This window comes from Rissa tridactyla, chromosome 15, assembly GCF_028500815.1.
Source record: "Rissa tridactyla isolate bRisTri1 chromosome 15, bRisTri1.patW.cur.20221130, whole genome shotgun sequence".
In the NCBI taxonomy this organism is placed as follows: Eukaryota; Metazoa; Chordata; class Aves; order Charadriiformes; family Laridae; genus Rissa; species Rissa tridactyla.
This window is the reverse complement of record NC_071480.1, coordinates 3,599,891-3,613,621: the sequence shown is the minus strand read 5'-3', so window position 1 is coordinate 3,613,621 and position 13,731 is coordinate 3,599,891. Positions and strand designations below refer to the sequence as shown.

The following is a 13,731-nucleotide window of genomic DNA, read 5'->3' as shown; positions in this document are numbered from 1 at the left end:
GAATGCAAGAAGAATTACATTTTTATATAGACAGCATTGTTGTCTTAATGATAAAACTAGCAATTACAAAAAAATCTTTTTTTTTTTTTTTTTTTTTGCAGGGCAAGTTCATTAGGATTAACTTTGATGTTACTGGTTACATTGTTGGGGCCAACATTGAGACGTGTATCCTACTTCATGCCACGTTACTGTCAAATCCAAGTTTCCCGATTTGTTTTGCTTTTAACCCTAAAATTCATTGGAATGCAGTGAAAGGTTACCACACTTCTACATGCCTTTGACAACATCCAACTCTTCCTTTGTTTCAAAATCGCGATCAAATATCAGAAAGTCAGCGTGCTTCCTCGTGCTCGGAAACCGGATACCCCAAAGTTTAGCGCTCTGAAGTCTGCTGGATTTTCAGACTGGCCTTAAACCCAGGGTTTGTTAAATAGACAAACCATTTAAAGTGGGCTTGCTCTATGAATGTTTTTAGGAAAAAAAAAAAAAACACCCCACCTTTCTCATGAGAAGCTGAGCTACTGTATTGTGCCAAAGTTTGCTTCGCTCTCGGCGGCGCTGCGGGAGCAGCTCTGCCTGGGGGAGGTGGATCCTCATCATAAAGTGATGGCGCTGGAAGCGCTGGGACACCTTCTCTTTTCTTAGGTCTTCTAGATACCAGCACAGATTCATTAACACGAGACCTACTAGCGATTAATACTGAAGCCTAATTCAGTTTTAGCTTTAAGGTCTATTTTTATTTATGATTGTGTTAAGAACAAGTGAAAATACTCGCAGCGAAAGCCTTTCTCTAAAGCTGTTTTCTTTGTGCTAAAATTAATGTGAATGTAATTTTTTTTGTTGTTTTTTTAGGATGTTTAGCCTGTTTTCTGGGGGAATAGCAGTAGGGTGGTCATAAAATTACGAAATCAGAAGTCTTGGTAAACAATATCATGTGAGTATTAAAGATAAACAGTGCTGCAGTTAAGCTTTCATTCTGTCGCTGTGAGTTAAACTGCTGAATTTTAAGTGCAGCGAATGTTTGGAAGTGTCACAAAATATAATTTCCCAATAAGGCTGGGAAAGATCTATAGTTATTCAAAATACGCTTTAATGATAAATGATTATTTTTTTTTTTTTTTTATTCATGCAGCACAGGAATGAAGGCAGTTTTTGCTTTCAGATGAATTGTTTTGCCTGGAGCTTTGGCAAAACAGCAGGACCTAACTCTTAGGGAAATTTTTCTTCATGACAAGAACTCATCCTTGCTCGTAACCTGTGTCACTTCAAATCTCTGTCCCCCATTTGTTTTACGGTATGGAATAGGAAAAAAAAAAAAAATTAAATAACATTACAGGGCAGTTTATTAGGCAGTATCTGCTGCCCAAATCCAGTTTGGAAGCTGTTGAAAGGCAGTGAAGGTTGTATGTAAAAATGCAGGGCTTGAGAGAAATGACAAGCGCGCTTCAGATAAAACACTCCCGAGTTCAGCAGCTGCTGGGGTTTTGGTGCTACGAGTCCGCCGTGACCTTAGTAAAAGTGACTGAAAAGGACTGGCTGGCTCCTCGCTCACTTGGGCTTCGGCTGAGCCATTGCAGGCAACGGTCGGCTGCGTGTGGCAGGGACACGAGCCAACATCCAAGAGATGAGTTTGCTGGAATTAAACGTGCGCTTCTACCGGCCCGAATTTGAAATCTCTCATCTAAAGTTAGTGAAAGTTCAAATTGGCCCTAGTCCTGTCATTACTATTAAAGCTCTGTTTGTTCTTAAAGTAATTACATAGCCTGCTTGGAAAGTTTTGTTTGCACTGGATGTTTTTAGCCAAAAATTGCAGAAGATCCTTAACTGGTTATCATCAGACTTGTTGGAAAAGTCTCGCGCAGTTCGTCAGGCTAAAGATGAGCGGACATTTCATATCTTCTATCAACTGCTAGCTGGAGCAGGAGAACACCTGAAGTGTAAGTCAAGAGTCTCATTTTATGAGCTCCTTGTTTCTGCTGCCGCGTTTATTATTCTGGTGTTAAGACTGTCGAGTTTGAACTGTTCTTTGGTCTTGAAACAGTGTGTTTTAAAAGAAGAATGAAAAGCCAGGTGGCTCTGTTTTGAAATAAGCTCTGTGCTTTGTCAAGTTTGCTGTCAGGCAACTGTTGCATTTCAAGCAAAGGGCTCCTACGTGACAAAGTCCAGTTTGGCCAGTCTCTGGCTGGGAGTCGCTGGGTTGAAACCACGATGCTGATTAATAACAAACCTGGCCGGCAGCGACAGCCCGATCTGTTCTGGGCCGTGCCTTCAAACTGGGGAGAAAAGCAGCCATTTTACCAAAACATAATGAAACCCTGCGGCTTTCTTCAGCCACTGCAGTACTGTGTTGGTTCTTGGTTGGTTTTTTTCTTCCCCTTGGTAACTGTGAATTTCTGCTAGCTTGTGATAAGTGAAACTGCATGAAGGTACAGACTTCAGAGAACTGATCCACTCTTTCTGCTCCCGTGTTAGATAAACCTGTGTTTGGCGTCCTTGGGGTGGTTATCGCCAATACCTAACTCCATTTCTGCCTGTGTCTGTTATCTTTCGATAGAGATATTTCTTGTCTGATGTTCCAGATAGGGATTTGAGATGGTGGGAGCTAGATCTGAGTCAGGTAATGTTCTGTTTACAGGCTTAATGCATTAAAGAGCTCATGTAGGTTGTTAGAGATAGAGATTCTGGGAATCTGGCTTCAGCTTTTAAGGTACAGTCACGTTTTTAGAGTTTCGGAAGCTGGTATAATGGCATGTAGCTGTGTTTGAGGAACTGATTTTGTAAAGCGCAGTTTGGGCGTTTAGCGAGAAGAGAGTACAGGTGGGTGTCAATGCCACTTTTGAGCTTATTTTTTTCTCTCTCTTCCCCTTCTCCCAATACAGCTGACTTGCTGCTTGAAGGATTTAACAATTACAGATTTTTATCTAACGGCTACATCCCCATTCCTGGGCAACAAGACAAGGATAACTTTCAGGAGACCATGGAAGCCATGCATATCATGGGGTTTTCGCACGATGAGATCTTGTGTAAGTTACTGAGTGTAACTTGTAACCTTGTGTGCGTTGCTGAGCCTTTTGGATTTTTAAAGTGTACTCTTTTCTCTTGCGTGCGCGCACACACTTGCCAATTTAACGTCACCACATTTAACATTGCTTCGGTGTCTCGACAGCCTGCAGCAAATGTTTGCTTAACATGAGCTAGGGCTGAATTAAAGCCATTTGCCTAAAAAGTGCAGTACAAACTTTATTTCCTTTCTGAACTCTGAATACTTGGAATTTTGAAGAAAAGTAACACAAGGAATGTAAGAGAAAAATTTGTTAAGCTGCGCCCTCTTCAATGAAACTGTTGCATATGTCTTTTGTTAACACAGCAATGCTGAAAGTGGTGTCTTCAGTGCTCCAATTTGGAAATATTTCCTTTAAGAAGGAGAGAAATACTGATCAAGCTTCTATGCCAGAGAACACTGGTAAGTCGATCACGTTTGTGTGGATTCCTTTAACTCGAGCTGTAGTTTTCTTCCTGCCGTTTGTTCGGTGCAGATCTTGAAAAGTCCAGAGCAGTCTTCTGAGCTTCCTCAATAGCGTTCCGGGCCAAAAAGGGGCCAGGACCGTTGTGGTAGTAGCCAACGGGCAATTGTTGAAACTCTCCTCTTCCATTCTCGTAACACAGACAAATTTAAGTATCCATCACCAGGATTTACGCTGTTTGCATTGCTTCTAAACTTTGAATGAGTATTTCAGTTGTAGTCTTGTTTATTGCTATCTACGAAGACTTAAGCACTAGGAAAAAGCACGTGCTTAAATCAGTTTGTGTTCTTTGGTTCTTGAGGGCAGTTTTCTTGCCAATGAGAGGAGCCTGGAGGCCAAGCACAACTTCCATAGTGAAATGGCTGAACACAAGAATGCTGGTTTTAGAAAAAGCTGATTTCTGAAGTGGCATGGTAGTGTGACTAGGATTGAATTTACCAGCAACGCAATCAGTATTTCTGAGGAGCGTATTTCCTCACCAAAAAAGAGAGTGGCTGAAGCAGATACCAGGTTGTTGATTTAGTACTTCAATACTGGCCTTTTAAAGGCTCTGGTGGAGAGTCAGCTTTGAGAACTGACTTCAGAGGAAAGAGCAGCAAGAACCATCGTTCATGGGACCTGCTGCACGTGCACCACTCACATTCTTGTCTGTGGCTCCTTTTGTAATTGTCCTAAATCGCTGTGCGTGTCGGCTGCTTGCCATGCCCAAAATGTTTGTCGCTTCTCAGGGCGGTGGCCTGCTGCCCCAAGTGCTCCAGCCAGCAGGTACGGATTAAAGCGCAAAAGTCATGGCCTCGACGCTGGGCTGGCGCTTGGCACTTTGAGTTTTGCAGTGAGGAAAAAAGGTTGGGCGAGGGATCAGGGTTTTCGGGCTTTTCGTGATAGCTGAGGCAACTCAACTGAGTCATTGTCCATTTGGAAGGTGTGATGTAAAAAGGTACAGAAACTTCTCACTGCTTGACTATCTCAGCTTTTGTATTGCCGTTGTTTTTTGGACGTAACGTTCTGAATTAAAGTATTGGATATAAATATATTGATACTACCCGATATTTATAATACCGGACACAAAATTCTGAGTTACAAAGCAAAAATGCTGAAAAGCTCAGATCGCAGTTAAAGCACGTTTCTGTTCTCTTGTTCTTTGTTATTGTGTGTTTCTGAAGACACTGAGTGAAACTGAGCTCTCCTTTGTCATCTGTATTGTCACATCTCACTGTAATGGGTTTCCCAAGTGTCCTCCAGAGAAGTAAGCGTGTCCTGAGAGTGATTCATCTCAGCTAGAGGCGTGCGGCTGAAATAGGTCAGGTTAGTGTCTCCATAGATGGGAGGAAATTTGTGTGGGTAGTGGAGGTGTGAGCCTCGACAATGTGGATTTCAAAGCATACGGAAAGCAAATTCTACCCTATAGATAATAAATATAGATAAACAAATATCAGTTTCAAGTATTAGATAGAAGAGATGGCAAGAAAGCTGTATAGCCTTTGTGGATGGAGAGGAAGGAGAAGCTGTCTTCAGAGGACCGTTTCATGCCTACCAGATTTGTAAGATGCCTTTCTGCTGAAAGGGCAGAGGTTCATAAGCAACCTCATAAAGTTCACACTTCGACTATCATATGAGCTTTTCAGTATCTTTGTTTTATAATAATTCAGAATTTTATATCCAAAACCCAATAGTAATAAAACACAAGTCAGGATAGTCAGGACTTTCTACAACTGCACCTTTTAAATGGGATTTCCTCAACTATAAACAAACAAGATGAATTACACGTTTTTTTTTTTAAAGTGCGAGATTAATCAAGCTGAAATTGTGTGAACCAGCGCTACCTTTAGCAGTGACACAGCTTCGACTTGAAAATGGTTCTGTTTCCTTCGGTCCAACCTCTGAAATGCTGGCTACAACCTCCTTCCGTGTCCGAATCGGATGGGATTTTAGTATTACCTCTGCTGTGGTTAATTGTCGTTACTGTTACCTAAGCTATGGTTGGTTACCAATTGGAAAGGCCGGGTCAATAAATCCCCTGTTACAGGCTCATGAAAGAGGAGCCGAGTGCGGTGTTCGGAGTACTGCATGGGAGGGAAAAATACCCTCATTCCTTAAAAACTGTAATATCCTTTATATAGTAACCGTTATGCCGCAGTACCAAGCTGATGCTTCTGGCTACTTAATATTTTCAAGTTTTGTTGATTTTTGTTTTTTTTTTTTTTTTTTTTTTGAAAGATCCTCACAGCGTTTGCTACTTGGCACCTAAGGTTAAGTTTTTTCTGGGTTGCTGATACGTATTTTTATAGCACTGAAACGTTCCTGTGTGTAGCTAAAGCAAAGGAGTGCCCAATTTGTGATGCTACCCTAATTTCGCTGATTTAATTGGGTGTTGATTCATGACCCTTCTAACGAATATATGGCCAGACAGAGAATCTCAACATGGAGAGCAAGTAGTAGTGTTTTTAATACCAGGAAAAAAAAAAAACAACAAACAAAACAAAAAAAAAAACAATGCAAAGAAGCTCTTATATACTGGTATTAAAATCTATTTTCCAATGCTGGTTTGTAAAAATAGCTTTTCTTCATTTTGACAGTAAAACACGAGCCGTCAGGTTACAAAGATAAGGAGTTAAAGTACTTTCTGGATCGTGTGGAGGGCTTCCTGCTAAAGGGCAACACTTACCCGGACCTAAAAATACCTTTAGCGTCACTCTCATTTTTAGCAGTATGGAATCATAAATACCGAACCTACTGGAAAATTCATTTAGAAAAAGCAGCAAGAACATGTAACGATGGTGTGGGCAACTGGTTATTTCAAATAATGAACGTGACACAGGGAGAGTTCCTGCCGACTAAAGAAAGTGCACTGCTGCCTGCGTTGTTAGTCTATATAAAATATTACAAACCCCTGTTTTAAACAGTTTAAACAATGTATTTTGCTGTAGTCTGTAATAGAAGCATTACTCTGGCATACCTGCCTAAATTGACACAGGTTTTAAGCAACCTGTAGTACGATGGGGTTGATGTGTGATGTCCTCATGTTGTGCTTTTTTTCTGGAGATGAGAAAATGACTGTTCCCTGTAAAAGTAACAAAAGGAACACTTGCATGTGGGCTATGGACTGTTCATGACCTGCCTGCAATTTCAGGAAATTTGGTGTTTTCCGCGCTCCCCTAAGGGAATTCAGCGGTGTCCTTCTGTAGAGCCTCCGTCAGCCTTGAGATGGAGGCCCTGCGTGGCAGGGGACATCTGTCCACAGGGCAGAAGTGCATCTCCCCAGCTGCGATTTCGAATGGCAGTTCAGTTTTTACACGGGCACGCTGTTGTCAGGAGCTTGTGTCACCGCTGTTGTTAGCAGCTGTGGAGGGTTTGAGTGCTTCCATTTATGACTTTGCTCCCCAGTCGCACAGAAACTCTGCCATCTGCTGGGAATGAACGTGATGGAGTTCACCCGGGCCATACTGACACCGCGCATCAAAGTCGGCAGAGACTACGTTCAGAAAGCCCAGACCAAAGAACAAGTAAGTTTTGGTGCTTTAAAGATGAAGTTGCCGCATCCTGATTAGCTCTTAATAAAGATAATTGGGATTAAGTGTGTACTGACACTGACTTTGTTGAAGCTGTATTAAATATTGTTAGATGGTAAAAATCAATGGTAGAATAGAAGAAACTTTTCCCTTTCCCTGGCCTTCTGCTGGTTTCCTCCTTTAATGTCACTGTCATATGTATCAAACATGCAGAGAGCCTTTGGGTTTTTTATAGAACAGTTTAAAAACAATTTTTTCAAAACATTAATCAAACTATATACAGTTGCTACTGCTTGTTTTCATTCCTCGGTGGTATTAAGTCCATTAAACTTCTTCTGTTACTTAGTTATTTGGGGTAACATCCGTGTCCGTGTTCTTTTGATGACTTCTCCAGGGTAAATAAATTTTCTTGTTTGGATTTTCAGGCAGACTTTGCAGTGGAAGCTTTGGCAAAGGCCACCTATGAACGCCTCTTCCGCTGGCTTGTTCACCGCATTAATAAAGCTTTGGACAGGACCAAACGACAGGGAGCGTCTTTCATTGGAATTCTGGATATTGCTGGATTTGAAATCTTTGAGGTATGTCAGAACGCTGCTTATCAGATTTTTCTTTTCCTTATTAATGTGTGTTCAGGACTAACTGGAGAGACACTAAACGGATGCGTGTTCCAAGGCTGCAGGAGGGCTTGGTTTCGTAGCACGCAAATGCTTTGATAACCCTAAATTACAGTGGCAAAAAGTCATACTTAAGTCTAAATTGTTCTTGTATATGTGACGTTTTTTCCTACCATACATTAGTTTAATTGTATGTAACAGGGAACATATGAGACTTGTGTAACGCGTTTTCCAATTTTCTTTACATTATATTTGAACGTTGTGGAGTTTTAGTGAATTCCCTTGTAAGGAAATTTTTGACTTCCCGGTGTGTGATGCATCCTGTCACTGAATTATTCTTGCTTGCTAATGTTATTCTTTTAGTTGAACTCCTTTGAGCAACTCTGCATTAACTACACCAATGAGAAGCTTCAGCAGTTATTCAACCACACGATGTTTATCCTGGAGCAAGAGGAATACCAACGCGAGGGTATAGAGTGGAATTTCATTGACTTTGGACTGGATCTGCAGCCTTGCATTGACTTAATCGAAAGACCTGTAAGTGTGTGCATTAATAATGCTCTAAGGAGAAAAGGTTAGACTTCTGAATTTTACTTACTGAATCCTCCAAATTGTAGGATTGCATAACCACGTCTTGCAGAGTTGTCACAAAAAGCGAATTCACTTGAATGTTGAAGTCTAAAGCCTAAAATACCGTGTATTAGTAAAAGGATTTATCCTTATGTGATCTTGCCCTGATGCTAGGGTAGAACACTCAGCTAAAGATATGAAGCTACTATTTTTATACTTTTTTCCTAGTATTAATCATAGAATCACAAAATGGTTCGGGTGGGAAGGAACCTTAAAGCCCATCCAGTCCCACCCCCCTGCCCTGGGCAGGGACACCTCCCACCAGCCCAGGTTGCTCCAAGCCCCGGCCAACCTGGCTTTGAACCCCTCCAGGGATGGGGCAGCCACAGCTTCTCTGGGCAACCTGGGCCAGGGGCTCACCACCCTCACAGCAAAGAATTTCTTCCTGATATCCAATGTAAACCATTACCCCGTGTCCTATCATTACACTCCCTGATCCACAGCCCCTCCCCAGCTTTCCTGTAGGCCCCCTTCAGGGACTGGAAGGGGCTCTAAGGTCTCCCTGGAGCCTTCTCTTCTCCAGGCTGAACCCCCGCAGCTCTCTCAGCCTGTCCTCACAGCAGAGGGGCTCCAGCGCTCGGATCATCTTCGTGGCCTCCTCTGGCCCCCCTCCAACAGGTCCATGTCCTTCTTGTGCTGAGGGCTCCAGAGCTGGATGCAGTGCTCCAGGTGGGGTCTCACCAGAGCAGAGCAGAGTCTTTAGTCCTGTCACTTCCCTATTAAACCATGCCATTGCATTATAGGATCTTTGGAGTGGTGGCTCAGTTCAAAAGACTTTGAACAATAAACTTTTTTTTTCATTTGAGATCAATAGCAAAATTCCTGAAACTTCACATAGTTTTCTCCATAAATCTGCCTTGCAAATAGAAAAACAGTTATCTGGAAGGTGGCTTTACTCACTCTTTAACATACTTTTCTAGTTGCTCAATACATGGAAGCTGGAGAGGGCTTCAAAGAGCAGGAGGAGCAGTTGGGCTGGGGGAGAGCAAAGGTCATAATTCCTGAAAATTATCATTTTCACACCTCAGAACTACGCCGTCAAAGTTATTTTATGAGTTAAAATTAGGGCATTGCAGTTACTACTGTCTGCATTTCAGTGTGTGTGTTCTAGAATACGCGTAAGCTCACAATGATGCTACGCATCCTGGAGAACAGAAAGGCCCATAAGCCATGTTCTTGTTTTTCTTTAGAGTAGGAAAAGGGAAAACTGGTTTCAGTGCAAAGCTTTGCACTTTGAATGTGGAGCTTCAGGAAGTTCTGCCTCTTTGGAAGGTAAAATCCCTGCCAGAAAGCCTGAAGGGCGTTAAGTGTGGATGCTTTCAGTATGCAGATGTTTTGGTGAATATCCTAAAAATGCATCAAATTACTTGATTATTTTTTTTTCCTGAAAAGCAAAGGTCAGTACCTTCATAGTTGTCCTGTAAATGAGGTATGGGATGCTATGTAATAGGCACGTAGAAACACCTCTCTTCAAATGTATAAACTTTACATTGACTAGAAACTTTTGAAGTATAAATTATTACAAACTCCTTTTTCCACTGCCTTCCTGTGCTACATCAAGTGTTTTCCCTGAGGAAAACGATCCTGTCGAACAATTCTACAGCTGTTATATACAGACATTGCTCGTTCCGTACGTCACTTTAAGAATAAACAAACCTTCAAACGGAGTGATTAAATCCTATGGAAAGAGAAGGGATTATCTAAAACTCTTCTGGCTGCTGAAGTTAAGCCCGCTGGATCTCTTTGGATGCTGCTACTGGATATCAGCGTGGGGCTTGGCAAGGGGAGGCTTGCTGGCTGCCATAGCAGTATCGAGTGGCTGGGAGGGATAATTGTCTTCAGTTTAGCTCATGTGAAAGCATGACATTAACTGCTGTGGAGAGGTGGATGAGCTGCTGTGTATGGATGTGTCGCAGAAATGTCTGGAAGGTAACTCTGGAGGTCATCTATTCCAGGCTCTGCTCAGAGCCCAGGCAGCACTAGATCAGGTCACAGAATCATAGAATTGTTTTAGGTTGGAAGGAACCTTTCAGATCGAGTCCAACCATCCGTCTCACGCTGCCAAAACCACCATGAAACCACGTCCCTCAGCATCATGTCTGCCCGTCTTCTAAATGCCTCCAGAGATGGAGATTCCACCCCTTCCCTGGGCAGCCTCTTCCAATGTTTGACAACCCTTTCAGTGAAGAAATTTCTCCTAATTTCCAACCTAAACCTCCCCTGTCACAACTTGAGGCCGTTTCCTCTTGTCCCATCGCCTGTTCCTTGGGAGAAGAGACCCACCCCCCCCGGCTACCCCCTCCTTTCAGGAGCTGCAGAGAGCGAGAAGGTCTCCCCTCAGCCTCCTCTTCTCCAGGCTGAACACCCCCAGCTCCCTCAGCCGCTCCTCACCAGACTTGTGCTCCAGACCCCTCACCAGCTCCGTCGCCCTTCTCTGGACACGCTCCAGCCTCTCAGTGTCTTTCTTGGAGTGAGGGGCCCAAAACTGGACACAGTATCAGGTCTGGGTCCATATGCGTTGAAATGAATTTGTTTGAACTAGTCACAATGTCGTTTATTGAACTGGAGTCCCCCACAGCTTGTTTTAATTTAAAAAAAAAAAAAAAAAAAAAAAAAAAAAAAAAAATTGGAATCAGTTTAGACAACTTCTTACTGGGGCATTCAATGATGTGTTTTAAATATTAATTGGTTTTTGAAAAAAATATGTCTGTATTAAATATTAATACAATTTAAATCCGACTCTATTTCAGGCAAATCCTCCTGGCGTGTTGGCGTTACTGGATGAAGAATGCTGGTTCCCTAAAGCTACTGACAAGACGTTTGTGGAAAAATTGGTGCAAGAGCAAGGAACCCACTCCAAGTTCCAAAAGCCAAGACAGCTAAAGGACAAAGCAGATTTCTGCATTATTCACTATGCAGGGAAGGTAAGGGTTAAATGTTAAACGCTTGGTTAGAAATGTCGGTTTGGGGAAAGGACTAAATGGGATAGCTACCAAATTTAGAAATCCTTGTGCAGGAGGGTGGCCTTGTGTCATTTTCTTGAACCCATTCAGGAGAGCTCTGATAGAGCTCTTGTTACCACATAGTCAGAAACGAAAAATATAAACTAATATTAAATTAAGCAAATATTTCGGTTTCCTTTAATTTCATCGTCAGGTCTTACAGGCGAGTTTTTTCAGGACTTGTATTGAAAGGAATCTCTTCTGAATATCTGTGTTTCCGAGTTGATAGCAGTGCTTGAAGCAGGGCTGTGTCAGTACCCACTTCACTTTCACCTCCTCCGTTCACCCCTGACTTTCTGTATATCCCCTTTTATAGGTCAGCTGATACCTTTTGGTTTTACTGTTCGTTCAATCTTTACTCTCCCGTTGAGGGACAGAGCTCAGCTGTGATGCGAACAGGTCCATGGAATAACGATGCAGGTCTTGTCAGCGTTTTGTGGAACCCTCGTGACCACCGGGTCTATTCCACAGGGCCGCGCTATGCAATTAGTTTCATAACTAGTTAAAACTTAATCCTAGTAGCAGTTTTTGCCCTGATATTTAAAATAATCTGTGCAAATGATTAAAAGCCGTCCTTTAATTTTCATTTAAAGTACTATCGGCTTGTTGTTATCTATTCTTTGACGTCGGTGGTGCCAAGTCGATAATTGTAGTGAAAACCGAAATAATGACGTTGCACATTTTATTTTATCAATACCTAAAATAGCAACTTAGAAATAATGAAATCGTCACTGCAGTTGATAGTAGATTATATGTGAAACTAATCAGGTAATCAAAATGAAGTAAATCAGCTCAGTGCCTGACTGCTGGAAAGTAACTGTTCTGAGGAACACGCTGGTGCGGCGTCGCGCATCTTCCCCCGCTAAAAGGCATTTTTCAGTGTTCTATCAGAATGTACATTTCCTTCAAAGCTAGAATCGTTTGTAAAATAGCTTTTACTGCAAGAAGTACTGAGACGATGATCTGATTTGGTTTTGGATGCTGTAAGCATTTAAATGTGGCTTTCCTTCCCAAATCCCTTATTTAAAAATAGAAAACTCACAGTTTGTTCGAAGCAAAACCATGCTAATTTACTCCGGGAATTTTAGGGCGCTCTTTTGGGTTGGGATGAAACCCGTGCCGGTAGCACTGAGCTTTCAACTGCTGAGCGATAGTTTAATTGCAAACCACAGAATTGGTTCTTTCGAGAGAAAAGCTGTGTTTGTTTCCTTGATAGTTAAACACTTTGTTCTGCTATAGTGAAATTTAAAAAAAAAAAAAAATCACGTGGCAGCACATCCTTAATTTACTCTCTAGTAATTTAAATAAAGGAATTAGCATCTATACTGGAGTTGTTTTTACATGTTCACAGTGAAGGCCTATTTTGGCAGTAGCACTAGGCTGAAAATGTATACCAGCTACTAGTAAGCAAAAAGATTGCTAAACTTTTAAGAAAAGTCCCGTTCCTTTACTCTTTCAAAAGAATAATAACTTTTCATGGTACTTTGAACCGTTCTAAGGAGGTGCAACGAACTCGTAGCAAGCAAAACATCAGGAGGAGAATAGGAGAAAAACGTCGGTATAGTATTTTGAAAGCTTTTTTTTTTTTTTTAATGCTGGCAAATTGAAAACTGAAGCTGGCAGTTTGTCTGATCTTGTGCAACTTGGCTGCTCCACAGGTGGACTACAAGGCAGATGAGTGGCTGATGAAGAACATGGACCCCCTGAACGACAACGTGGCCACGCTCTTACACCAGTCTTCTGACAAATTTGTTGCAGAGCTTTGGAAGGACGGTAAGAGATCATACTCCCGAGTACACGACCTGTTAGCAATTTTACCTTGCTGGATGAGTTGGTGGGGTTCTTCGTATGCCTTGTTCCCTCCTCACCCTCCACCTCTACATTGTAAATATCTACAGCATTTTCTCTATTGTTTAGCCCCAAAAGTACAACAAGGAAGCTGGGTTGCACCTATGGTCCCTTGCACATGTACCATTTCTGAGTAGCTGCTTCTCATGTTCATTATTTGAACTGATGTTCACTTCCTTCTTGTTACCCTGTGGCAAATTTCATCTGTAGAATCTTGTCCAAAACTCTTAGTTGGAATTGCTGCAGTTAAGTCCTGAAGGTAAACGGCTGTAGTGGTACTTGCTGTTAATAAAACGTTGTCTTATGTGAGCACCAGCACAGCTGTTTCTTGTGCAGTGGTGAGTCATATCCTGGAAATCTGCATCTCCTAAAGTAAAATCTGTTCACAGCCGTACTAGTGCTTAGGTATTGCATATTAAAATCCAATGCGATATTTTCCTATTTTAACTGTACCCTGCTGTTTAGCCAGTCTACCTGCACATCAGCTTAAAGTAGTTATCAACATTTTTACCAAAATACCCCAAGAAGCAGAAATAGCCCAATAAATACTTACCCAAGGACTTCTCTATTCTAGTTTTTAACATCACAGTATATTAATCAGGTT

The 13,731-nt window shown here is 41.9% G+C and overlaps 1 protein-coding gene across 2 annotated transcripts in view; it reads left to right on the top strand.

The window, feature by feature from the left end:
* The window catches only part of MYH10 (myosin heavy chain 10), a 110,406-nt gene that overhangs the window by 67,134 nt on the left and 29,541 nt on the right, over window positions 1-13,731 (top strand). For both annotated transcript variants that reach the window (XM_054222071.1, XM_054222070.1), the window contains exons 7-15: window positions 102-165; window positions 1,839-1,937; window positions 2,880-3,023; window positions 3,368-3,463; window positions 6,909-7,027; window positions 7,459-7,611; window positions 8,011-8,184; window positions 11,028-11,201; window positions 12,938-13,052. In XM_054222071.1, coding sequence (XP_054078046.1) covers window positions 102-165; window positions 1,839-1,937; window positions 2,880-3,023; window positions 3,368-3,463; window positions 6,909-7,027; window positions 7,459-7,611; window positions 8,011-8,184; window positions 11,028-11,201; window positions 12,938-13,052 — 1,138 coding nt within the window. The remainder of the gene's footprint in view (window positions 1-101; window positions 166-1,838; window positions 1,938-2,879; window positions 3,024-3,367; window positions 3,464-6,908; window positions 7,028-7,458; window positions 7,612-8,010; window positions 8,185-11,027; window positions 11,202-12,937; window positions 13,053-13,731) is intronic.